Here is a 27,178-nt window from a genome sequence, read left to right on the forward strand (position 1 = left end):
AATACTGTAATACTGTAAAACTTAGAAAGCTATTCCCATAAGGTTATAAAGCATCTCAATATCTTTGGAATGGATGCTGCATTTTCAGCAGGAAGTACTTTGTAAGCTGTCTTAAGTCAATTTGTATAATGCTGGAATCTGCTGCTTGTGAGGGACCTACTGCTGAAATACCTATCCACTGGTTTATATAGAACACTGTAGGAAAAAAACAATGGAAGAAAATTCAAAAATAACTGAAGTCTGTGTGCAAACAGTTTGATTTGTATTTATTTATCTCTTTTTCTTCTAGGAGATACTGCTTAAGGGTGTATTGAAGATTGTAGAAACTAATATGTATATGAATCCATTACAGTACTTTACCTTTCCTTTGCTACATGGCACACATTTAAGTAGCAGCGCTTCACAAAAATCTGCTAGTACGCCCAACAGCAAGACTGCTGGGCTGTCAAAAAGAGCAAAATTCTCACAGAGTAAGAAAGAGGCAGATGGTGAAAATTTGACTCACCAGCTGCTTTCTTCTTGGTACGTAGCCCCAATTCACCTGCCTTTAGTTGGACAAAACTGTTGGCCACACATGTCTGAGGGCTTCAGTGTCTCACTGTGGTTTCATCTGGAGTGTCTTCATGAAGCAGAAAATTCAACAGAAAAGGGGAAGAAGGTCAAGAAAAGACGCAAGCTGTTGAATGTAAGAGAGAACAGCTTTGACAGTACAGGTRAAGGCTTAATACTACTTGTTTCTATTTAGTTATCATTTGGGGTTCTGATTATAAGAGTTACTAGTGGATTTGTCATACACAAGAGGTTGCAGCTTATTCTTCTAAATCACAAATACTAAACAGGAGTGACTGAGCCTTTTGGATTGTTCTTTGAGTCCTGTTAGATGCATGTAAAAATATATGTATAAAACACTGTCAGCTTTAGTTCTTGAGCTTGATTGTTCTTGTTAGCTTAGAAACTTAGTGTCTGATTAAATTTAACCTTAGTAAAATGTCTTTATGCCATTTCATGTTATGCGGATGAAAATATTCTATGCAGCAGCTGAAAGGTCTTGGGAGAATACTACTACTCTCAAATGTATATGGTTTCTCCTGTATTCATGAAGCAAGTGATTTTTATGTTTTTGTTTTCAAAAGAATTGGAAGAATTCACAARATTTCAAGGCTCTGAATTAATAGAGTCAGCTTTTATGAAGACTTACCTGCTCCCAAATTCTTCTGAGCACAATCCCCTGGACAGTAATTTCTAGGAAAAAAATTGCTCTCAATTCTAACCATAACGCCTAAAATAATTTCTGCTATGCTTTTACTCAAAGTACAGTAAAAAATAAAAATTGGATTTTTTTTTTTTTCTCTTTTTGTTTTGCTTGGTCTTTTTGGAACTTACTAGCACTGCTTTCATTAGAAAGCCTCTACTTTTGCTTTGTAAAGACCAATCTAAGGAACTGTAAAGAACTAAGAGTTAGAACAAAGAACATACTTTCAGCATGTCATATGTTATCTTTAAATTAGACAATGTATTAAAGCTTAGTGRGTTTACGTGACTACAAACAAAAACATGCAAAATGCAATGTAATATTGAACACCTCTGTTCCAGTATATCAAGCAGACCTAAATCTGTAAAAAGGGCTGTACATACTAGTAAGCTCCCTTTCAAAACAACTCTCTTCGGTACCTGAGCTATTTCTTTTTGTACTTGAGAGCTGGTAGGGTGTGTATTTGTTGTATTGTACTGTAATTGCATGTAAAYGCTTCTTTTTCTAGAAGAAACCAAGTCTATAGGAATGGAATGCCYAAGCTTGGGAGATAAACTTGTTGAAGATGGCTGCATTCATATAATTTCATTGGGCTCCAAAGCACTGATGATACAAATCTGGGCAGATTTGAACACTGGAGCTTTCATATTTCGGTACTGTGCATTAATCAAGTTTACAAGACTACTTTTGCGTGTATGTTGTTTTATCTAACCTCTAATAGCAGTTAGCTGAGAATGCAATTTCTGCAGGAGAGCTATCCTGGACACTARTGACACTTTAACATCAATGATGTTACCAAGTTTATTGCTTACAAATCTAGGTTATTTGCTTAAAAGGTCAGCCTCTGGTGTTGGATGTTTCATATAGGTATATAATAAATACCCAAAGTAAAATGCAAGATCAGTCAAATGAAATGCAATGTAAGATAGCAATTAAGGTTTAATGAAGGTGACCCAATAAATGTAAATGGGAATCATCTCTTAAAAGGTGTTTGTAAGATTAAATCCCAYAAATAACGGATCCTCAAAATGGGTCTGAAGCTGCAATATTGGAAAACTATTTCACAGGACATCTGCATTTTTCAATAAACTGAACTTTTCTGTAAAATAGAGATGATATTATCCTTATTTAAAATGTAAGTAGACTCATGCAGACAGGTTAAATAACTAAGTTGAAGCCATAATCTGAAGATTTCCCTGGCTTATATTTTAGCTTCTAAATACAGAGTTATTACTAAAAAAAAAAATTGTGAAAGTTGAGCAGTATAACTTAAACTACTGTGAGGCCAAAAGAATGCAGATTTTGGTTTTAAAAATGCAGATTTGAAAACAAATAAATACTTGTTCTTCCTCTGTTATTTTTGTAGTATGTGCATGGATCCAAACGATGAGATGAAAGCTGGTCTGCTGGCACAGACTGAATCTCCAGAGAATGTTTTCCTTGTGGGCAAGTGGCAGCATTTGGCAATAACGTATCTGCAGCAGCCAGAGGGCAAGAAAAATATCCATGGAAAGCTATTGCTGTGGGTTTCTGGTCAGAGGTAAAGTATACATCAGTCGCAACTAGACCTTTCTGTCTTTTTTCTAAGATGATGTAAATTAGTAAGAAAACAYTTATGCTACTTTCATGCAGGCTAAAGTATTTTTTGGGGGGAGGAAGGGAAATTCCTAGCACGATACCCGTTATGTCCAGAATTGTTGTGATTTCTTTGAATAAAAACATTGAGATCTGCACTGGGCAGTGTTTGAACCAAAGATTCCTGATCAGGAATAAGCAGCTGAGGAAAGTACTGCAGGATTTAGAGAATCGAATCCAAAAAAAACCTATACCATGAAGTTAGCAGAGGGCATGATCTTTTTGGTTAAGTTAATAATCAGAATTAAGGAGTTATAGTTCAGGTGTGGGCAATGTTGTTGAAAAGAGAAATGAATAAGAGGTGGTGAGAAAACAATCATTTTGTCCCCTTAAAAAACGGTTTCCCTGGATTTTCTGTGTAGTTGAGAGAAATAAGCAAGGAAGAAGTTCTGAAWAATATACCTGCCAATCTAAGATCTGAATTGGCAGCAGAAAATACTTTTTCCACTGAAGGCTTAAGGACCATGCCRCTAACTAAAGTACTTGATGCTAGGTCTGAGTCTGGGCTTGCAAGAAATACTCATTGTTTGAAAAAGGAAAATTAYCAGTTTTTCTTCTGTTCCTAAAGTCTAAACTATGAAAACTTTAGTCACCTACTTAATACTTGGAGTACAAAGTGCTATATTCTAGAACACCTAGGTGCTCCATAGTTCTTTACTCTTTGCTTTCTTAGATTCTAAAGAAATTTTAACTCTGGTTAGTAAACAAGTCATTTCAGGAATCATTGTAATAAAGCTGTATCTGAGAAAAAGCACATCATTTTTCTTGATTAAAGTTGTGCAAATAACCTAGGAATCAAGTTGTATAATACATGTTTTGATCTGTTCTAGAAACCATGTAGTTAATTTTTAAAGAACTTGATTCCCCTYTGTTCAGTCTGTGCATACAGATGTGCAATAAAGCCCAAATATGGAGACACTGGAAAAACTGAAAATACTGTGCTCTGCACATATGCAGTTAATGAGGTCACTCTACRTATGGAGTGCCCAATTTACTAATGTATTCAGGATTAGACTCCTCCAGGAAACTTCAAATGACATTCATWGCTGTCCATGTAAACACACATTGTGTTTATGGGATGCTTCCTGAGAGCATCATGCTTATTTCCCATGGCTGTACAGCACAGAGGGTATGCATAAGCTCTGAAAAGGTTCCTCTGCATCAGAAAATTCTGGACACAGTATTTTTTCAGCGTATGTTGTAAGCTACAGTCTTTGCAGTGGCATGGTCAGAGGCCTCTGTTTCTTTAGGAACAGTAGAAATCCTTGACAAATCATGATGTATTTTTTTAGAATTGCATAACATCACTCTGCGTGTGTGCGTGTGTGTATTTCTTCATTGAGRTCAAGGAGGAAGAGGGAAGGAAACTCCTTTCTAGAAAATTGACTGCATGGCAAGCCCAGTTGTGACTCCATCCCTCTTTCTCCTATTTTAGGTAGTATTTATATACTCACACACATAAGTTACATTAACATAACTGAGTACTAAGTCTTCTAGAAGTTGATAATAGCTTTACTAATTTGATTTTGGTAACTAAATTTTTAAAATGTTATAAGTCTAAGCTGAATACCTGGGGTAGCAATTTTGATCAGTCCTCAATATTTATACATGCTTTATCTGTTTTTAGGAAATGTGAAATTAATTTAGATTATACACTACCAAGGAAAACCAGTTTATCCTCTGACAGTAACAAAACCTTCTGTATGATTGGCCATTGTACATCCTCTCAAGAAGACTTGCTTCGATTGTCGGGTAGATGGGATCTTGGAAATCTGCTTCTCTTTAATGGTACTTGTATACTTACTGTTTTTTTCTTTTTAAAATTGCATARACCTTCATTTGATCTCCCTCCTCCCCTCCATTAAAGCTTTGTTTTTATGGTTTTATAAGTTGACATAAAAACACCAACTTACTACAGTAAAAGCAACAATACATTCTTTAGCGGTGTAATATATCTGGGAGAGTAYGAATATAAATGCATGCTGCAGATGAGCCCTTCATGGGAAAGGTAAGTTCCACTTGCTGGAACTGGAATCTGTACTGCCTGCCATGTGTCTACAGAAGATTCCTCTAGAGAGCCCTGGATTTACTTCTGTACTGTTGTGCATCCACACATCATAGATCTGGGTCTTTCTGGAAGCATGTGGCTGTTCAACTAAAGCTACAAACTAATTATGTTTAGACATGTGGACAGTTTTTTAACAACAGAACAGCTGAATGTCTAAGCTGAATCTAATCAACTAAGAGATGCTTCTGTTGAAGAAACAATCTCAWACAGATGACCTGGGAAGTGCTCGCTTCCCTGTCTGAAAAGGGGAAGGAGGTCCATTTTGGTCTTCTGTTTTCTGTGTAGTTTTTTCTTTTCTTTCCCTTGGTAAATCAGATTTACCATTCCCTCCAAAGGTAAATGAACTTTTACCATTGTTGTATCCTTCTGAGTTACRCTATCCAACTCTCTATGGACTAGAGTATTATCTGTAATCTTGTTATGCCTTGAAAACTGAGAATGCTTGGATAGATTCTTTTAAATTACAGAAAAAATAATTGATTCAGACACACTGGTTTTCAGTTTGTCCACATCATCTTCCTGACCKAATTTCAGCTACCCTTGCCACTGAATTGATCTGGTCTGTGAGATGTATCAGAAGTCACTGATCTGCAGTAGTTAAGCATCAGACCATACTAGTTTCTGATAAGCAGGTCCTACAAAACTAGCCAGTTATCTTCCTTGTAAAGTCTCTGATGCAGACTACTACCCAATGTCTGAGTTTTGTTTTACTGTATACTGAGACTATAAAGACTTCTTTTTTCCGGATTTTTTAGGTGCAAAGATTGGACCAGAGGAAGCATTCTATTTATATGCCTGCGGACCAGACTTCACATCTGTAATGCCTTGTAAATATGGCAAAACATTGACCAATTGCTCTAAGTACATAAGTAAAGATATTCTACAATGTGAACAAATTAAGGAGCTCTTCATGACCAAAAAGGAAGTGGATGTTGGACCTTTAGTTGTAAGTTTCAATTTAAAAATGGTTCTCTCTATCTTAGAAATGATCAAGAGATTAGGAACAYGTTTCTTGCTGTCCCTTCAGTGCTTCACTTTTTCAAAGCAAGCAGGGACAAATTCAATCCTTAGTAAAAATCACTGYTGTTCTTTCCATTTATTTAAATGGGGTTGAAACAGACAGCCTGTGTAGAATTTATCTTTCTCTAGTCTGAATTGTGACAACTTTTAGATGTCCTAACTTTTACAATGCTGTAGTGCTTCTGTATCATAGAAGCAGGCATCTCCAGGGGTGTGTTAAGCACCTATTATAAAATGAGAAGTTGCCTAGTCTCTTCATTAGCATAAAGGTAGAAAGGGATAGCTTAGCCTCGTTAACCTTCTAAACATTAAAATCAGATRGATGGTGGTGTGGGGGATGGTACTTAGTGTACTCTAACAGGAAGCAAGAAATAAAGTGGAATCCCAATTCTTCTGGGGTTTTGAGACGATGTAGATTTGCACTGAGTTTGAAAAGTAGTTTTCCAGCTGAGAGGTCTTGTCTTCTCTTCTCCTGTGACTCATAGCTTTGCAGACATAGATATAAATATAGTTAATTATACTAGAAAAAAGAATAAAGTTACTTTATCAAAAGAGCCAATTATATTTGGGCTGTTGTCTTGATTCACTGGTAGCTTCTGCTGTATGAACTGTCTCCACTAGAGGGGTTTTTCTGATCTTGTTAAACATAGCTGTAGGCAAAAGCTCGTTCTGTCTGGATGCAGTCCTTGTAAACATGGGCACTAAATTCTGAATGGGTTAAGAAGGGGTAAGTGAACTAGGCAAAAAGCCTAATAAATTAGCATCGTGCAACTTTTGTGCCTGCTTTATTTCACAAAACTCCAAGTAACTAGAAAATAGAACTACTCAGAAGTGAACTGATCTCCTGCATAGAAAATAAAAGTGACTGAACTGTTATTTAGAGTGCTTTCATCTGCAAGAGATTGTGATCRTTCTACACCTTCTGTAAAAATGAGTCAGTTGCCTTTCATAGGAGTTTTGTTTTGAGCTAAGTCTTTTCATACTTAAAACTACAGAAGTTTTAGTGATGCAATCTTCTATTGAGATTCTCTCACAGCATAGCTGATTGAAGAACAAGTTTACAGTTAAAGATTTAGAAGAGAGCTGCTATTTTTCAAAATGTCTGTTTTGGACRCTAAAATGTCTGCCCACTTTTAGAAAGGGAAAGAAATTTTGCCCAGTACTTCTGCGTAGTCTTTTCTTCTAACTTGGTCAGATAGTTCAGTTTTTATATGAAATAGTGCTGATGCTTCTTCAGGAGATGAGAAAATCCTTGGGTTTTTAGTGTTTTCTTATCTGTCTCTGGTAATAGCTATCAAGTAGCGGTGCTAAAATTTGGGAATCCTGTTACTTTAGTGCATACACATCTATAGAGAACTTTGAGCAGAATGAGGGTAAAGTAGAAATGAACTGCCAAATTTACTACTACTTGCTGTCAGGTGTGTTTTTTTTCCCTCTCGTATTAAATAATCAGTTCAACTTTCTTCAAATCTGGCTTATAAACTTCTCTTGTTTCAGGAAAGCCTTGCTGTTGTTTATACCACGTGCTGTCCTAGTCAATACACTATATATGAACCTGTTATTCGATTGAAAAGTCAAGTGAAAACTGTACCTTCTCAGCGACCTTTCAGTTCAAAAGAAGTTCAGAGTGGTGTGTTGGATTCTCATCACCTGAAAATACTTCAACCCGTTGAATATAAAACCCTTCAGGGCATACTACATGAAATTGGAGGAACTGGTGCATTTGTTTTTCTCTTTGCTAGGGTAAGGAGGCATGGGGGAGTTGTGTGCTCTGCTCTGTAAGATTTTTTTCCTTTGGTTTTGGGTAGCCAAACCCCTGTTATAGCTATCTTACTCTTGTTAACAAGTCTGAGATTTTTCTTTCTCTGAAACTCTGTAGAAAAGTTTTCTGTGGCGTAACACAAAGGCTGCATGGTATATGTTATCTTAAATAGGAAACTTTCAACAGTTGTAGTTCTGTTGTGCAGTTTGTTTATAACATTGCTAGTGTGTAAGAGGTGATGTTGCGTTCTGAGAGAGGGGGGCTTCTCAAGGGCAACAGTTTGCTTAYTTTTAAAGTGTTGTAGAATTCAAATTTTGGTCTCTAATCTTGAAATCTAAGTGTTAGATTAGTGGCATGCTGATTAATATTAACGCCCAATTCATTGTACCTTTTTAACACTTTAAAAACTTAACATTTTAAAAATGGGATATTTATAGTGTAAGTATGAAGAAATGTAAAACTACTTTTGCAGCATTCAATGCTTTTGACTATTACTTAAAAATAAGTTTTTATGAGMGAAAGCTGTCCAGCCATGTTCAAAGGCTTATTCTGTCCAATAAAAGTTCTAATTTCAAAAATAGGCTATGAGCCTTAATTATTTCTCTGCTGTGACCTGTATGTGGAAAGGTCAATATCTGTGCTTAAGAATCTCTTAAGTATTAAAGTTCCTGCAAGATACTAATGAAGGCCTGAAACTTACTTGTTTTGTATGCCTGTGTGACACTGCTAGTACTCTAAAAGTGTATGTGGGGTAAGCAATGCTCATTAGACTAGACAGGTCTTCAGGCTTTTGGTTATGAAGACGCTGCTTGCTGTAATTTGATATTTCCTGATAATGCAATCTGAGGGAAAAAAATCCTTGTTCAAAGTACATCATACTGTACAAGTACCTACTAACCACATGTTACAGCCTCTGCTGTATCCTGCACTTACATCGGTAAATCTAGCAAACAGTTTCAGATCTGTTAGATGACATTATATATGAATGTGTRTAAGTGCAACAGAGTTAACTGATGCACAGCAATGGAACCAATAAGAACTGATTCCTTACTGTACTAAGAAAAAATTTGTCATTTTTTTCTTAAATTTTATATGGAACAAATTGTTCTTAAAAAGAGATTCTTGTTATGAGACTCTTACTTGCTTAGCAGAGCATAATTTACCACAGTGSGAATTCTGTCATTTTAGGTAATATCTGAATGTGTGTGCATGTGTGCAATGCAAAAATGCAAGTTATGTACATAATCAGAAAAATCTTTAAAACAAATATAATCCAGAAGATATGATTTAAGACTTAAACAAAGCATTAAGGTTTTTGTTTTCTAAATGTTTCTCATTTAAACTGATTTATTAAACTTTTTTTTCTTCAGGTTGTAGAGATTAGCAGCTGTGAAGACACTCAAGCTTTAGCACTTCAACTTATACTATCTTTAACAAAATACAATCAACAGAGAATACAGGAGATGRAAAACTGTAATGGCTATTCCATGGTTCATCGAGTGTTGATCAAGTCAAAATGCATTGTTGGATTTTGCATGCTGAAGGTACAATACTATTTGTCTGTATACAGATTGCTGACAGTCTGTATAACTGCTGGTTATTTGAAATGTCTTGACAATAACTGCTCTAGAGAGTTTACCTGTAATGGGGAATAACCCTTTCTACTTCATAAAAACACCCATCAGGAATATTTTACTGTAAATATAGAAGAAAACTGCAGTACTCCCTGAGACTGACTGGTGTCTTCTGTTGGGCAGAATTCCTATGGATGCCCTTTTTCTAACAAAAYGAAAGCTGAGCTTTCTGTGTTTCAGAGCTTGTTAGGAGGTGTGGCTGTAGTCTTCAAGTAATGAAGCTTTTTACATGCAAAGTCATGACTTAAGGTTTTCAGTGCCATCTTGACTCTTAACAMCTTCATTTTTAAAAATTCTGTATACTTGCCTTATGAAGCTTCGAAAACGCCTCCAGGTTTTACTAAACTCTATTTTCAAAGTTGGCCATGTAGACTATGTGATTTCCCTATCCAAAAGGCTGATGTCCATTTAAGGAACTTTTTCATAAATCTGAGAGATCATCTATTCTGTTTCTTGCTTRCAACCTTCAAAATTAATCTTTTTTTCTTCTTTAAGACTCTCCTTGAAGGATGCTGCAGTGATGAGATTCTCTATATAAATGAGAATGGGCAATTCATGCTTGACACAGATTCTACTGCAGTAATTCAGGATGTTGAGTTGTTAGAAAAACTCCTTCTTGACTGGAAAATATGGTCTAAAGCAAAGGTAATTACTTTCTTTTTTGGAAAGAGATTTTATTTTTTCCTTGGCTAAAAGCCAAATTAAGTAAAATAATTACAAAGTATTATGGAGTTTGAAATGAATTTCTCCAATTATTTTTCAGTAGCTACTAAAATAGTCCAAAAGTAATGGTCCTTATTTTTTCTTTGAATAGAAATGGTAGAAATATCTGGTAGATTTTCAAGRGATATTTCTATTTGGTACAAATATCAAGCTCCCAGTTGTCAGTGCTTCAGGTTACCTTTCTGTATTTATTTCTGCAGTAAATGTTCAAAGTATGTCAGTGACTTAAGTTGGATTAATTCTTAAGAGAAACCTATTGAGTCTGAGGAAAACCACCTGCTTCCTCCTCCACTTACAAAATTGTCAAAAACTACTATCTGGTGTTAGTAAAACAGAGTATACAAAACTCAGTACAGGCAAGAAGTAATGGTGGGGTGTTTTTGTTTTTGTTACTTTAATCACTAAATCACTTTAATTTTGTGCCTTTAATGAGCATGACTCTTGAGGACTTCTAATTATGACCTGATGCACATTTTGGTATGAAACTACTTTCATATGGTTATCTTCATAATCTGTTAGAACTTCTCAGTATAGACTCAAAAATGTAACTTTGAACACATGATTTTGTTTGGGGTTTTTGTTTTGTTTTTCAGGAAGGTGTTTGGGAAACTCTGTTAGCAGCTCTAGAAATCCTTATCAGAGCTAACCATCACCAACAGATGTTTAACATTAAACAGCTGTTGAAGGCTCAAGTGGTACATCACTTCCTATTAACTTGTCAAGTTCTGCAGGTACTTTTTGTCTGAAATCTTATTTTGTGCTTGTCAAATACTCAGTTTAACTTGAAAAAAAAAATGAAACTGAACGCTATTGAAAAATCTACTTCTGTAAACTATACCCAGGCTTGTCCTCTGTGCTTCCAGCTGCTTTTCATCCACTTCAGGCATTGTTGCTGTGTGGTAGTGAGTGAGCAATGGTATTTTTTTTCTGATGAACAGAAGAGACGAGAGATTTTAACTATCTGGTTCTATTTGAAAGCACAGATACAAGGGTACCTGTACAAACCACGTGTAAGTAGGAGTAGAAATAAATTGTGAACCTTTACAGGCCTGAGGTGTCTCACTTGTTTTACCTTCAAGTCTTTGTTACGGAGAAGCACAGATTGTAAGAGTTTTGTGCTGCCTGTCTTTCTGACGCTCGGAAAGCAATAGTTTTATGCTTTAGGGATGATCTAATTTGCGTGACTTCCAAGAAAACGCAAACACAAGCTATGCTCGTATATTTTTGAAGCAGGTCCCTAAGTAATGATGACCAAAATTGAAACTTATGCAGAGTTTTTAATGAATTTTATGTGTGTATTCATGCGCTGTTTTTTTAAAAAAAATGAAGTTAAATASATTGAAATAATAGTTATAATTTCTTGAACTGTCTTCACACTTGTGGCGAAAAGGGTCACAGCACTACAGGACAAAGTCCCCTGTTGTAGTAGACTGTACAGTCTAGTTATAGACTACTAACAGAGGAAGGCTCACCTGTCTCGTTACGCCACTAGCAGAAGAAACCGTGCAAGTAGCAGTAATTATCTGTTGTGTATCTCACTACAGAGCTAACAGTGCAGTTGGATTGCAGGAGTCAAAGACTGAGCATCCCTCTCGATGGTGCGGCCATAGTAGCTTCCTCTGTACCATGAATAGCTGTTCTCAAAAAGACTTTGAAGAAAAGCTTAAACCTTTTGATAGCCACTTCTTGGGCACATGATTTTGAATTAGTTTCTTGTTCATAGTGCATGCTTGTTTGGGAAGTTTTTTGTGTGGTTTTTGTCTTTTTCCTGCACTGTGTGTTCTCCTTTGTATTACTACTTATCCCTGAGCGTCTCAATCACAAACCAATGAAATCCACTTACTGCTTTTCTCCTTAATGATTTTTTTTGTAAATGTCTTTTAATCATCTTTATTGCTGTAAACTTCAAATTTCTTAATTTTTATGGAATATTCCTCATTTCTACAGCTTGTTAATGGTATTGTTACTTGCTTAAAATGTACATTAATGCAAATGACAAGACAGAGAATATTACGTAACACTTCTCCCTGTCTTATGCACGTGAACGCAAACACTGATATAAATGCTTATGGAGATACTACTCAAATTGGCCAACAGACTATGGAATTTACTGGAGAATGAGAAGCTAAAACTGCATAAAATATCCTCTTGGAAAACCTCACTTAAAAATTAATTTCAGTTAGTGTTTTCATACGTAAGCCTGAGTTAAAATGCTTAGGCACCGAAAAATTAGAAGTCAGAAACGAGTTAGTCACCATGCTCCCATTAAAGCAAGGCTTCCCAAAAGTTTAAGACTTGTTTTGAGTATCATTGCTGAGTTCGATAACTTTTCAAATATCCACCCTTGAACTACATAAGAATTGATCAAATAGAAGTTATAGATGTCACTAATGATACAATCTCAAATGTTTATTTTAATAAAAATAGTAGTTGTAGTGGGAATATAGGAGTCCCAGTATGGCACTGTCTAGAAAATTCTTAATGTATTTGAAACTTCAGTATGATAAACTATCCTAATTTTTTGATAAATATATAATGACAGAGAACAACTATTTCAATAGTGACTCATATTTTAAGGCTCCAGTGTTTCAAATCAAAGTAGTATAGCATGCAGGAGACAGGCTTTTCTAAAAATGAGCTTGCAATATTTTCTTTGTGTATGAATTTTGAGAGTGCTAGATTGAGGTAATGTTTAATAGATACAGTAACTTATTTTAAATTAAAGAATACAGATTTTATTACTTGTCTGTTTTTCTATTATAGCATGATAATTAAGAAGAAAAGACAAATTTACAACCGAATAAGAATACAAGTAACTTACAGTTGTCCTGCTCTTCCTTTCTAGGAACATAAAGAAGGGCATCTTGCATCCCTGCCTCGGGAGGTTTGTAGGTCATTTGTGAAAATAATTGAAGAAGTACTTGGATCTCCCCCTGACCTGGAGCTGCTGACACTGATCTTCAATTTCCTCTTAGCAGTTCACCCTCCCACTAATACATATGTTTGTCACAATCCTACCAACTTCTACTTTTCCCTGCACATAGGTAGATACATCAGTCTTAAGTAGAAATAGACAATAAGATGCAAGTCTACTCCTAAACTAAAATCTAAAAAATATCCCTTATTTATAAGTAACTCTTCTATGAATATCTTCTTTGGATACTACTACATAGTAATTTTATGTAAAGAATTACTGAACTTTTGGAACTTTAAGTTGTTTACAGTATTAGAAGGTTTCTCTTAGATTATTTTGCTTGGCTTGTTAGGTAAGCTTTCTTCTGTCTGCCACTATAGATAATCTCTCTGGTGATTGTCTCTGTCTTTAGAAAGCCTGATGCTGTTAAATGGAATGTGTAACATTAAGAGTGTGTATGGATACAGTATCTTTTGAATATGTACGAATTTGGGAACGCCTAGATACAGTTGGTTCTGAAGCATCAGAAGTTTAGGCTCAAGAGTGTAATATATCAATGGCAGGCATTCAAGGTTTTGCATATCTTTTCCAATGCTGATGACATCCTCTCTATTTAGGTAATTGTGGTTCTAGTGAAATTAAAGTTTAATTGAGGTGTTCCATTGTGTGTACTCAGCAGTCTGGTAAGGTTTTAAGTGAAAAAAAAATCTGTTGTGCAGACATGAATTGTAAATCAAATTAATTTGGCAAAGTTATTAATGTACCTCACATGATCTTCCATTATTTCTGCTATACCTGAAGACTTAAAAGTAGAACGCCTGTTTAGATTAAATCTGGAGAAATTGGTAGATGGTCTGTTACATAAAATTTATGTGGATGGGAACTCACGGAACACTGTCGCACCAGGAAAGACCTCTCTAATGTTCCCAGAGTTTTCTCTCTAAACTATAAATGTAAATCAATGCAAGTAGCAGCTTAGCTGTGTTACCAGATCTAAATCCAAGTTAGGAAGTATTTCTGCCATTTCAATTTCATTGTTGCTGATTGTTTAATGTCTCAATGCACAAACAAACCTTGTGGGGAGAGAAATGACTTTCTTACCTGTAAATGAAGCTTCTTCAGAAATGTGTATGTGTGATTCTGTCTCCTTCTATGCCTTTCTGTTTTTTACTGAATTGAATAAAAGGCCCAAGGAGCCCTTTTAGCAAATGGTCAGGGACACTCTAAAGTGCAATTGTCAGGCACCATCGCTGCATTGTGTACAAGTTACGGAAAGAACCGAGTGCTGTGAGGGTTGCATCACCACTTTTCTAAAGCTAGGACAACTGTTGTCTTTCGTATATTTGTACCAGGGGAATGCTTTGGCAGACTTTTTTTTTTAAGCTAGTAGGTGACTTTATCAGTCTTTTAATAAATGAGAAACTGGTAGATATCTAGTTCATGCTTAGTATTAGCCTTGTACATCCTTGGCCATAGTCTTTATAAACATTAAGAATTTGTGCCAAGTTCAAAATATTTTCTCCCTTCACGTAGTTACCACCAGTTTTAGTAACTGATCTCTGTTCAAAGGCAGTACAATTTTTGTCGACGTGTGTGCTCTAATAGTAGTAGATGTAAAAGTAGAGCCCACTTTTTATACTTTAAGCTGTATTAGATTAACCTGTTTGGGAACCGGGCAACCCTCTGACATTGCAAGAAGTCAAAGTTGTTACTAGAGGTGTGCCAGGAGGGGCCATCTTTAAATACACTCTCTTGAACAGCTCAATAGTTCCAGTGTTCTGAAGTAAATTTTGAAGGTGTATCACTAAAGGGAAAACGTTGTTCAAGTGCTTTTTCTCAGAGCATTGAGCTGAGCATTTCTCATCAGCTTCTGGTGATCAACTTAAAATGTAACTTGGTTGTCATCATTCTTAATATATCAAGAATACAAACTTCCAAAGCTTCTAAGTAATTATTCTTCCCTTATCTTTCATTTCCAGATGGTAAAATTTTTCAGGAGAAAGTTGAATCACTTATGTACTTGAGAAATTCCAGCAGTGGTGGGAAGTCAATAGACAGTTCTGCATTTGTGATTACAACTCCAACTGGATTTACGGCTTCACCACTGGAAGGTAAAACAGTGCTGGGAAAACATAAGGAATTAAGACAGTCCTTTGACTAGCATGCCTTAGAGTCACTTTCTCACCAATATTTCTTACTAACCCCCTGTTGGAGCTTGTTGTCTGTTCAGCAGAATAAGGAGAATTGTCTGAATTTCGCAATGAAGAGTAGAGAGAGCACATTCAATTCAAACTGCCATATTGATGAATCCCAGTTACTTGACTTCACAGGGCAGTGCACTGATTTGGATACATGGTCGACTTGATTGAATTCCTAAGCAGTAGGCTCAGATAGTGGAGCGGCCCAGATAGCTGAGAACAATCTCATTTATTAACCAGACTTGCTAGAGAAGTATAAGAATGCCTTAACCAGGGAAAAGTTGAAAGCAAGCTGTGAGCAACTATTTTGTCTATCCAAAAACCATTAAGCTGATGCTTTTTTTTTTTTTTTAATTAGAGCATAATTGTTAATATTCATTTAAACACAATTCACTTAAATGTTCATTTAAAATACTAGTATTTATTTATATTGCAGATATACCCTTCCTACATCAGAGAAAATACATAGAAAAATAAATAATTTATGTACCAGTGGTTATATAAATTACAAGTGAGCAACTTCCTTGACAGTCTCATATGGCATGCTAATCCATTTGAGGTCTAAAGATAACTGTTTTAATCAGTTTTTAATTCCTCTGCTATGAATGCAAAGTATGTCATAGTTTATCAAAAAAGTAGTAGTGACTAAATGCAGCTTTTTTATTTAGTTAGTGACTAAATACAGCTCATCCCAGCTACTCGGATTATTTTAGCGTTTAAAACACTGATACTGTTAGTTCAGCCTGGTAGCTCTTTCAGTTGGCTTGTTGCAGCAAAGTGTGATGCTTTAGATATTATAAAATTAAATCATTTAACTGAATTTTTCAGAATTTTAGATTTGCATACTAAATTGAGAAATACCACCTACAAATCAAAAGCTAAACCCTGTAATTCCTACCTAAGCCTTTATTTAAGTTTTCTTACAATGAGGAATAATTTTTAACTGAAAATGCACAATCTAACCAAGTTTTTGAATATATGCAAGGTAGAGTAGTAAAAACAAATTACTCCCATCTCCAATTTAGCTGCTCTATTTTCAGATCATGTATGACATAGCTATATTCTGTATCTTACCAATGTAATACCTTTTTCAATTGGTGTTTTGTTGCTACTTAAAGCAAATTGAGTTTTCAAGCATTACTTCAATTGGAACAGTGTTAGTTTGTGTCTTACAGAAAAAAGTGGTATGATTAGTAGACTACAGTGTTATACTTTGTATGAATATTGGTCGTTCTCCCACTTATAGATAGAAAATTTTGTTCTTCTAAACAGTATTTTTGATATTTTACCAAACTGCTATCTCTGTATTAAACACTACTTGTATGACAGATAAATGTTCAACATAAATTTTGGCAAAAGCAGGTGTTCCTGAGTGGTGTGCTGAATTGGAATTTCCAAATTTAGTTAAGCTGTCTGGCTTTTAAAAATATTACCTACATGTGGGTTTGTATTGGGTACACTATTCATAATGTGTACAAGCCTGGCTATGAGATGGCTGCAGCTGTATAGATCCTGCTATTGTCTGCAGGACAGCTTGGTCTGGCAATACATCTGTGTGACTATACCAGTAAGAGGCTTTTAGGTACCTGTGTCAGCAAACAGAAAATATATAGCACACAAAAGTATTCTTGATGCATCATCATTGCATTAGAACTGGTGCATAGTCCTTGAAATACTTCTGGCTGAGCAAAATGTCCTTTTCCTAGAATACTAGAAGGCTTCCTCTAACAGGCTGGTATGCAAACTGCTGTCCTTCTTACAAAAATATCTGAGTGCCTTATGAATGCCTTGCATTAAAAGTTTGACTGCTTRAGATTAAGATGTACTCTTAAAAGGAAACTGTTAAATAAAATACAGTTTATTACAAGTCTGAACTACATGCAGTTCCTTAGTGCAAAAGTAATATAGATTAAACCTCTTGTACAAGAGGGCAGAGCAACCTGTTCTAATTAACCCTGCTCTGGGCAGAGGATTTGGAATAAATGACATCAAAGGTCYCTCCCACCATCAGTGTTTCTGTGGTTCTATGTGATTTCCTCCTGTGGGTTAATTAAGAGGATCAGAATGTAAACCCAGGAATTCCAGTTTATATGCTTTTTATTTTGCATTTAAGGTAGCTTCTAAATTTGTTAAGGTATGATTTGCCAAATGTACRACTGCATAACATGCCAGATGCTGAATCTGTTTTGACACACAAAATGAGTTCAGATATTAGTGTTGAACACATGTGAAAAGTAATTTTGAGGGGATAGCATTGTTACTGGTGTGGAAGAAATGCTAAAGATACCTTTATTTCTCTAGGGATCGCCTCCAAGGTGAGCGTACAGCAGAAGATACACTCTCAAGCACCTAAAAGGCTTTGCAAAAGCTTACCAGCGTCTCCTGTTTCCTCACCTCAAGTTCGTCGTAAAAGGCTAACTGAGAAATTGGGCAGGAGCATTGATGCCCTGCAGGATATTGGCAAGGGTGACTACGAAGATTTCCAGGGTAAAGTTGATTTTGTAGGAAGTAGTGAAACCTTAAAAAGAGTACAAGAGGAACTCTTTCTTAGCAGTTGTGAGTCTGCAAAAACAGTTTGTGACTCAGAGTTAACATCTGCTGAAACATTTGAAGACATTCCAAAAGAAGAATTATCTGAAAATGCATTTGAGAGTAAAGAAACAGATACGGAGCTGAAATATAATGACAGCAGTGCTGCACCTGGGCCATCGCTGCGTCGTCCAGACAATCTGAAAGGACTCTCTTCGTTTCAGAAGAGCCAGAGTAATTTTGCAGGCTTGGGCTTAGCATTTTCTGTTCATGGAGGATCATCAGTGGTTGCACGCTGGCCAAGCCTTGCTGACAAGAATGTACTTCCTGAAGACTGGGAAAGTCTTGCCTTTTCTTCAGCTAGTGAGAATATCCGAAAAAAATCTGAAAGCCCTGATGATAGGTATGCAGATAAACAAAACAAATTAATAGATTAATATTCTACAAAAAAGCAAGTTGAAAACTATTACAACCATTGACAATATTCTATTAAACTAAATCTTCTAGTAGACTGGAGAATTAATATTTCAAACTTTACATTATTTACCTAGACAACTATTAAAATCAGGAATTTTTGATACCATCTTGCATAGTAGGAGTGGGAACTACCAAAAAAACTCAAGCAAGTAGTTCTAGTCATGTTATCTGTTGCTATCTGACACCCCAAAGTAGGCACTAAAAAAGAATGGTACTAAGAGTACGGGGGGAATGTTCATGAGATTTCCTTCCTCCCCCAGCCCTCCGACAAGAATCAGCTAACACTGTTGTACACTCTTCATTTACTGTTGTAGACAAACTGGTAAAATATTTATTCCTTTGTCTTCAGATCTACAGAAGACTGTCTTGTGCTTATCTGTTGTGGATTATATGACCTCTTGCGTGGAGTTCTCCTAATCCTGCCAGATATTATGTTAGAAGATGTGATGGACAAACTTATCCAACCTGATTATCTTATAGTTCTTGTGAACCACCCATCTCCTCTTATACAACAAGGCGTCATTAAAGTAGGCCTATATATAATGTGTGTAGTTAAAAAGTTACAAATTTGTTTACTTAACATGTATGAAACATGAAGTTTCCTTAGTATTTTTTTCTTTTGCTCATTGTTTCTGTAGGTTTACTTCTGAATTTTGCAGGGCTTGAACTTTCAACCCCTACTGATTTAAAGAAAAGAATTTGAAGAGTCTTTCAGTAGATGCATATTCCATGATCTAAGCTAGAGAGCTTGGAAGGATATCATAACATAAATAGGGTAAATAGAAGCAACAAAGTAGAAAGTCAGTGATTATTTCTTCAATATAGGGTGTATCCAACACAACATTCAAGCAGCATGCAAGCAAAATTTTGACTACTTCAGATTGATTTTTTTTTTTTTTTTTTTTTTTTTTTTTTGGGGAGTAACTGCTCTATGGCCTGGGCATGGACCTGAGGTTTTAAAACATTTTCAGAGGTTTTTATAGTATTAACAGTGAAAGTGTTCTTGGATGCTAACATTATGTAGATGAAAGACTTGGTATAGGTTTGTATTTTGATCTAAAAGCTAAAAAGATTATGTAGCTTTATTATGATCTGAAAAATAAGTGCATGCACATGCACATGATTTAACAAGTATAAAACAAAAATTAATGCATTTATGTATGCACTCTGAGGCTGTTTTATATGTGATTTCATCTCCCCCTCCAACTTCACTGAAAATCTAAGATATCTTCAAATCAAAAGGATGAGTTCAACTGTTTGGTGTAGCAAGGGGGATAGAGCAGTTTGAGTTTTTGATCTGAAATTTAAAATATTTTGAGGCTTCTAATCCAAACCATTCAAATTATAAGCTCAAGAACTTAACTTTTCAAGGAAGCTATGTTAAATGTTTAACTCTTACATCATAATTATACATTTATTTTTAGTTGTTGGATGCGTATTTCAACAGAGCAAGGAGGGAGCAGAAGGAGAAATTCTTAAAGAATCGTGGCTTCTCCTTGCTAGCCAACCAATTGTATCTTCACCAGGGGACTCAGGAAGTTGTAGAATGCTTTTTGGAAATGCTCTTTGGCCGTTCTGTTGGCCTGGATGAAGAGTAAGTACTATTTTGCTTCTGCACATGATAATTTAATATTTGAACTAAAAACAGCCTTGGAACATCAGCACCTATCTGATAGCAAGGATGAGGATAACTAATTCTCATTCTGTTCCTAGTAGCTGGCAATCACAAACACAGTTCCTTCAAAACTGTTTTGAAAGATTTTGCTGTAGCTTTAAGAAATCTTTCTAAAGCGTGATAAAGTTCTTATAATTCTTATTGTGTAGTCCTTCAGCTTTCTGTAAGCTGCTTCATCCAGCTGGAGCTGTCAGGTTGTGGAAAAACTGGAATCTCTTAAAATCTCAGGCCTTTGAACCGCAAAGGTTTCTGAGGCTCTCGGAACTTACTGTAGTCAGTTAAACCTTTCCTATTCTTCTCTCTCTCATCCTGTGTCAAGCTGACTTATATCTGTAGAAGTTTTCAGTAGTCTCTAGACTCCTTAATCACTTACTAAAAATTCAGTAGCAGTAAAAAGCTTGATGCCAGTTGCTTCCCTGCCCTGGGGCTTAAGTGTAAATGTCCCCATTTCCCTTACGGCCCATCCCACAGGTATACCACTTCAACGAAAGAACCACCTGATGGGAAAGGAGGAGTTATTGCCTTCAAGTAAACGATGTTTGTAGAATTAGTCTGACTAATAACTGTACAGTGGAGAGCATAACATCTAGGTATAGCTAGCAGTGCATAAATACTGCAAAAAGCTCCTCTCTAGTTGCCTTCTAACCAGCTGATTTCTGCCTTATTGCTTTAATCTTCATCCAATAGAAATATTCCTATTTAATTGCAAGACTTAAACCTTCTGGTTGCTTAACCATCCTCAAAGTAGAGAACTGATGTTTCCTCAGAAAGGATTGAGGTTGGAAGGGTAATTCTTACAACTCCGAGATGCTTCTCAGATTGCAAATAGTCATATGATAAAATGATAACCTTTTAGTAGTGATTCAATTTTCTTAATACATGAGAGCAATACAAGGCCTGTAGCTGTGTTCAGAGTTCCACAATTTAGGAAAACCAGAAGTTGCCAAACTTGATTAAACTGCCTTAAGCAGTAATAGATATAGTACATAAAGCTTGCTATCAGTTGGTATATTATTCTAATGAGGCAAAACTGTATCTGGCTTAATAATGTCTGTGCCAATGGTRATACTTATTACTGTAAAGATAGCTAAGTTTTTTTTTTTAATGAAATTGTTATTTTTGCAAAATCCGTATTGTAGACCATTGCAGCTGAATTTTTGATGTACTTAGCCTTTCAAAGAGCAACAAGGAAATGAAGTCATAGAATCCTCGAATCAGTAAGGTTGGAAGGGACCTCTGGAGATCATCTAGTCCAACCTCCCTGCTCAGCAGGGTCACCTAGAGCACGTTAGACAGGGTTGCATCCAGGCGGGCCTTGAATTTCTCYAGAGAAGGAGACTCCACAACCTCTCTGGGCAACCTGGTCCAGTGCTCTGTCACTCTCACAGGGAAGAAATTCCCCCTCGTGGTCAGGCGGAACTGCCTGTGCTTCAATTTCTGCCCATTGCCTCTTGTCCTGTCACATGGGACAACTGAAAAGAGTTTGACCCCGTCCTCTTGACACCCTCCCTTCAGGTACTTGTACACATTGATAAGATCCCCCCTCAGTCTTCTCTTCCCCAGGCTGAAGAGGCCCAGCTCTCRCAGCCGTTCCTCATAGGGCAGGTGCTCCAGCCCTCTGATCATCTTTGTAGCCTTGTGCTGGACTCTCTCCAGTAGCTCCATGTCTCTCGTACTGGGCAGCCCAGAACTGGATGCAGGACTCGAGATGAGGCCTCCCCAGGGCTGAGTAGAGGGGCAGGATCACCTCCCTTCACCTGCTGGCAACACTCTTCCTAATGCACCTCAGGAGACCATTGGCGTTCTTGGCCACAAGGGCACATTGCTGGCTCATGGTCAACTTGTCATCCGCCAGCACTCCCAGGTCTTCCTCTGCAGAGCTGCTCTCCAGCAGGTCAGCCCCCAGCTTGTACTGGTGCCCAGGGTTATTTTTCCCTAGGTGCAGGACTCTGCACTTGCCCTTGTTGAACCTCAGGAGGTTCCTCTCTGCCCARCTCTCCAGCCTGTCCAGGTCTCTCTGAATGGGAGCACAGCCCTCGGGTGGATCAGCCACTCCTCCCAGCTTGGTATCATCAGCAAACTTGCTGAGGAGGTACTCCATCCCCTCTGTGTATGTTTTTCTTATTTCTGTGATKAGACAAATTGTTAATGCAGTGAAATGCAAGAAACTGCCACCTACATCTCTGCCAAAGTGCTTGCATAGACTGTCAGTTTTCCAGCATTTAAAATACTGTTTACATATTCCAGGATCCTATTTTAAAGATATGTTGGACTGACTTGTATTTATTTCAATAGATTTGATCTGGAAGATGTCAAGAATGTTGGACTCTTTCAAAAATGGTGTGTCATTCCTGTTCTGGGTCTTATAGAGAACTCTTTGTATGATAACGTTCTGCTGCATAACTCCTTGTGCCTCCTGCTGCAAATCATAAATTCATGCTCAAAAGTTGCAGACCTGCTGCTTGATAATGGTTTGCTGTATGTACTGTGTAATACGCTAGCTGCTCTCAACGGACTGGAAACAAAGTGAGTATTGAGTCGGTTGCTGTACAATTCAGACGCAACCAGAAATCTAGTGTAAACTCAAGTTTATTGTATTGTTACTRTTTTCTAAAATGATCGAAGAGCACGTATGAGGTAAGACTGCTCTTGAGGTCTTTATCTTGAACTATACCTGCTATTTTGGCGGAGGGGGGGGGGTGATACCCAATGTAAACAGTGGAATACTCTGAGTATAAAATGCCCTTTCAATACCTTATATTTTCAAATAAAATGTTTTAGAATGTGGGTTTGTCGCAATGCATGCATTTCGGATGCTTTTTCTAGTACATCTCATCTGCGCAGTAGGGTGAAGGCCCAGGAGATACTAGCGTTCTGCTGTATCTGTAGTCAATGTCAAAACTGCAGGAGACGTCTCTTTTGCTACCTGCGATTATACTGTTAAAGATTTTGAGTATGACTTGATTAGCGCAGACTTAGTGTAATGTGAAAATAACTTAATACGTGCATTCTGCACTTCCTCAAGAAGTGAAGGAAGCAGTTGTTTGTTCATTTTATTACATGATATGACGAAGAAATAATCAGATTTCACTTAATCTCGTATAGTTTTAATTAAGTATAGTCCTACATTTTTAAGAGCTGTCATTAGAGAAATCTAGGATCTCATATCTGTTTTTAACTAGTGTACAAATCTGAGAATAAATCATCATGACTTTTCCAATAAAGGTGTATTACATTCTTAATATTAGAATGTCTCAAAGATTTGCAGGCATTTAGTTTGCAAAAGTTAATGATAAAGAGRCTTCTTCACTAGTTAAAATTTTCTAGCCTTCAGCAGTAGTATGAAGTTTTGTATGAAGTAAAATATAATATTTGGTATACCTGGCAGAATCAGTGATGGGAAGCTAATATGGCTTGCTACAGATTACAATCTACCAGAATTTTCATGTTTCTAGTAATTATAACTTTGTTTACAGCATTCCTCTGAATGACTACAAGTTACTTGCATGTGATATACAACAGTTGCTGGTGGCAGTTGCAATTCATGCCTGCAGCTCCTCAGGTTCTCAATATTTTCGTGTTATTGAAGACCTCATTGTGCTGCTGGGGCATCTTCACAACAGTAAAAATGCAAGGATGAAAAGTAAGTTATCTGCTTGCTTTTGTGGTCATGGGACTGGAAAAAACAAATCTCCCTCATTATCTATCTATATATTTATCCTGCTGTTGAGGGAGGAGGAGGTTTTCTGATGCTGCATCCTCCTTTTCTTTTAAATGGTTCTTATAGTAGTTTGCTTAAGGAGCCTGTGTTCTGGTGAAGAATTATGTACTGCTAATATGAATGAACAGTGATTGACCATCTGCTTGTCTATAAGGGTAAAAGTCCATTCAGGATGTTTAAATGGAAATRTTCTCTCTGCCTTATTTCAGATGGACCAAATCCTATGGCTTTTCCATGAGAACTTACTTCCATTCTGTCTGTATCCGTGTAATAGTGAGGTGGCTTTCCTTGCAACTTTCTTGTAATCGAGAAATGTGCAGTTCTGAAACTGTCTGTCTTACATCTGGTAAAAATCCGTAAAGACTTGTAGTAAAGACTTAGGTTAATGTTCAGATAAGGTACATGTGAAATGTCTAACATTACTCCACAAATCATAAAAGCGTGAAAAATGATTACTGTGGAATACTTGTTACATAAACTAYTGAAAAGAATATATTATGAATCTTTTGTTCATATCTCTAGATATGGCAGTTGCTCTGCAATTGAGAGTTCTTCTGGCAGCTATTGAATTAATAAAAACTACAGCAAACCAGGATTCTCAGGAGCAGACCAGTTCTGTCCCATCAGCTGCACCTCATCATGCAATGTTTCAAAAGCGTAAAGGCATTACTGGTGAGTGGCAAAAGTGTAGCATAGTTATACTCTTTTTTTTTTTTTTTGGCTGCTATTGATCTACTTTTTAATTCTAATTTCAATATAATAACCCTTTGCTTTTTGTGAATCAAAGTTTTAGAATAATGTAGCTTGTACCTGTTTTGAATTCAAGTGTGTTTTTATCAGTAGGAGATGATGGGGTTATGTCCTCATTGCAGTTGCTTAAGCCAGGTATTTTCTTCTCTTGAAAATACCAGTTCACAAGTTGCATAGTAAAAACACTATTTCTTTGCTTTTTAAGAAAAACAATTCAATGTGTAGYTTCACAACAGTAAAGAAACGTCAGAATCAAGTTAGCTCGTGTAATCTTAACTCAACAATGTGTGATTGTATTCTTGCACAGCTTTCAATTGGCAGTCATCCTGAAGTAAGTAGCTGGCACTCCACATTAGTAGTGGGGCCTGCAAGATAGCTAGATTCTATTATGGTTGTTCTTCACCTGTTTAAAAAAAAATGACAATTCTAGTTTTAGCAGTGGTGTTTGGCTTGTGACTCTTCCTCTAAAGCTTTTGGAGTCTTCTGGACAGAAATTGGTTCTGCATATCTTGTGTATAAATGAAGCTGCATTTAAGACTATAGGAAGCCTAATTCAAAAGCCTGRTGTGTATTTTGTTTCTATTTTTGTCATCTTTTTCTTAACTTAACCTGTAATAAAAGGTTTTGTTATTCCTTGTCTACCTCAGCAGCCTTTTTGTTTATATGGTCAGCTTCTGAGACACTTTTCCATCACCCTATTAAATATAGCACCTTGCGCACACAAGGTCCAGCATGTACAGGAAAATATAGTTATTTCCTAAAGAAGCAAATGCAGTCAAGGCCTACTGGATCATTTCTGGAAGACATTTTTTTTTTTTTGCCAAAAATACTTTTGCAGGATTAGATTGGGAATAATGCTTCTATCAAAATTAGGGGCAATGGGTATGCTATAAATTATATATACTTAGAAGATGTTAATATAAYTGACTCTTAGTATTGATAAAGGTACTTCCTGGTACAGAAAAATAAATGAAACAATAACACTGGTTATTGTAACCTTGGCTATAATTGCACCGTAAAAAGAGGCAATAAGAGTGACCTTTTAAAATGTATTTTATACTAAGTTGCACAGCAATTTTGATCTTGAGACTAACTCCTTTTGTGGTATCACTTTTTTAATTTTATAAACTTTTAAAATGGAAAATCTGCTATTCTGCTCCTAAAGACATTTACGTTCCCTTTTATGTTAATATTTCAAATGTTTTGTTTTCTAAAATGCTGTGAAGTCTTTGAATGAAAGCACTGGCTGAGTGTGGTCGAAATTAGTGCATTTTAGTAGGATGCTATTAACGCTTCTCTGCTTACAGGTTTTAGGAAACTTTCTCTTGCTCAGTCTGATGCTCTACTGATGAAAATGCGTTCACTAGCAAGTGAAGAATTCAATATGATGATGCAGCGGAGAATGAGCCAAGAAAATCCTATCCAAGCCTCTGAGGCTGAGTTTGTACAAAGGTTGCAGAGACTAACTGTTCTAGCAGTTAACAGGCTCATTTATTCAGGTAGAATTTCTTTGTTCCTTGCTACTTTGATAGAGCTAGTGGAGTACTATATAAAAATGGATTCTTGTTTTTGCAGTATTTAAATATTAGAGAGGAAAGTAATGATAGCGGTACTAGCTTAATGGATTTAATGTTAAAGCATCTTTTAGTAATTTTTGTGTCTCAGTATTACATAACTGACAATCGAATTTGGATACAGTTTTTTCTGAATGAACTGTGAAACTATTTTAATCTCTGGTTATTCAGCTCATGTGTAATTGCCTGAATTATGATGTGGAGACTTAACTCTGTCAAAGGGAGCATTTTCTGTCTCTTCAAAYGCATTAGTTTGCATGTTTCTATGAAATGGCTAGAATTGTTAGCCCACATAGTCATTCTATGTGGGCTAATTCAAATTCTACAAAAGCAACAAAGTTGAACTGCTCTATGATTAAGTGCAAATTCTGAAAGAACTGGTTGTAGAGGAATTAAAAATCAACATGTAGTACTATTTGAAAAAAAATGGGGGGGGGCTGGTAGTAAAAGGAATATTCCCTTTACTGGCAACCAAAAGAACATTGGTTGAGATGCTACCGATCAATTAATGCCTCTTCAATTTTTAGCATCTACTGAAGAATGCCTTGATGTACTGGGTATAACAGAAGCCACAAGTCAAAGTAGACTTTCAGCATCCCAACTGGAAGTTTCTGAAGAGGAAAACCAGCAAGAACTGCCTAGCAGGACAAATCCTTTTCTTAAAGAAATCTTCAAAATGTTGGTAGAAGGGATCAAAATATCTATTGTAAGTAACTAATTAGATGCCCATATTACAGCATGTTTCTAAAGGTTCATTTATTAGGAACTTCTTTTACATAAAGATTTCCTGTTCATAGGAACATGCCTCTCAATTCAGCCAAGGTGTTGTTARAAAACTATGTTCAGTTTCCCAGTTACTGCGCAGTGTTAAAATAAATCCATCTGTTCTGATTTTTAGTGTAACATTTGGTAAAATGATGCTTCTTGAGTGAGCGCGCAGAGGTTAAATAGATTTCTATGTAGACCATAAGAATCTTTTCTCACTTTAAATTTTGAGGCCTGTTGCTGAAGCCTGTAGAATGAAAATCTGCTGCGCATCCATAGATGATGGACCAAAGGGCATGTCTAGCTGAGCAATTCATGCGTGTGTAATGTTTTAGAACTGGTTATATAACTAGGGTGGTGGAGGGGACTTTCTCCTCTCCTCCACCACTGTTGGTTGTAATTTTCTTTTTCTGGCATGCATCTGCTAGCCTGTCAACATTCCAAGCTGATCAGRTTCCTCATGGGTGATCTGAAATGGATT

General features: G+C 36.4%; 1 protein-coding gene across 6 annotated transcripts in view; it reads left to right on the forward strand.

Annotated features, from left to right (window-relative positions):
* The window catches only part of LYST (lysosomal trafficking regulator), an 84,575-nt gene that overhangs the window by 33,368 nt on the left and 24,029 nt on the right, over positions 1-27,178 (forward strand). For all 6 annotated transcript variants that reach the window (XM_085315441.1, XM_085315443.1, XM_085315442.1 and 3 more), the window contains exons 12-30: positions 290-713; positions 1,761-1,905; positions 2,619-2,792; positions 4,515-4,675; positions 5,711-5,901; positions 7,473-7,718; positions 9,108-9,281; positions 9,867-10,016; positions 10,688-10,825; positions 12,940-13,138; positions 14,988-15,119; positions 17,508-18,138; positions 18,562-18,739; positions 19,637-19,806; positions 22,183-22,413; positions 23,364-23,530; positions 24,131-24,280; positions 25,666-25,857; positions 26,460-26,638. In XM_085315441.1, the coding sequence (XP_085171567.1) occupies positions 290-713; positions 1,761-1,905; positions 2,619-2,792; positions 4,515-4,675; positions 5,711-5,901; positions 7,473-7,718; positions 9,108-9,281; positions 9,867-10,016; positions 10,688-10,825; positions 12,940-13,138; positions 14,988-15,119; positions 17,508-18,138; positions 18,562-18,739; positions 19,637-19,806; positions 22,183-22,413; positions 23,364-23,530; positions 24,131-24,280; positions 25,666-25,857; positions 26,460-26,638 (4,032 nt within the window). The remainder of the gene's footprint in view (positions 1-289; positions 714-1,760; positions 1,906-2,618; positions 2,793-4,514; positions 4,676-5,710; positions 5,902-7,472; positions 7,719-9,107; positions 9,282-9,866; positions 10,017-10,687; positions 10,826-12,939; positions 13,139-14,987; positions 15,120-17,507; positions 18,139-18,561; positions 18,740-19,636; positions 19,807-22,182; positions 22,414-23,363; positions 23,531-24,130; positions 24,281-25,665; positions 25,858-26,459; positions 26,639-27,178) is intronic.

The sequence above is a fragment of the Rhea americana genome, unplaced genomic scaffold, assembly GCF_003343005.1.
Source record: "Rhea americana isolate MKP2758 unplaced genomic scaffold, rheAme1 scaffold_43, whole genome shotgun sequence".
Classification (NCBI taxonomy): domain Eukaryota; kingdom Metazoa; phylum Chordata; class Aves; order Rheiformes; family Rheidae; genus Rhea; species Rhea americana.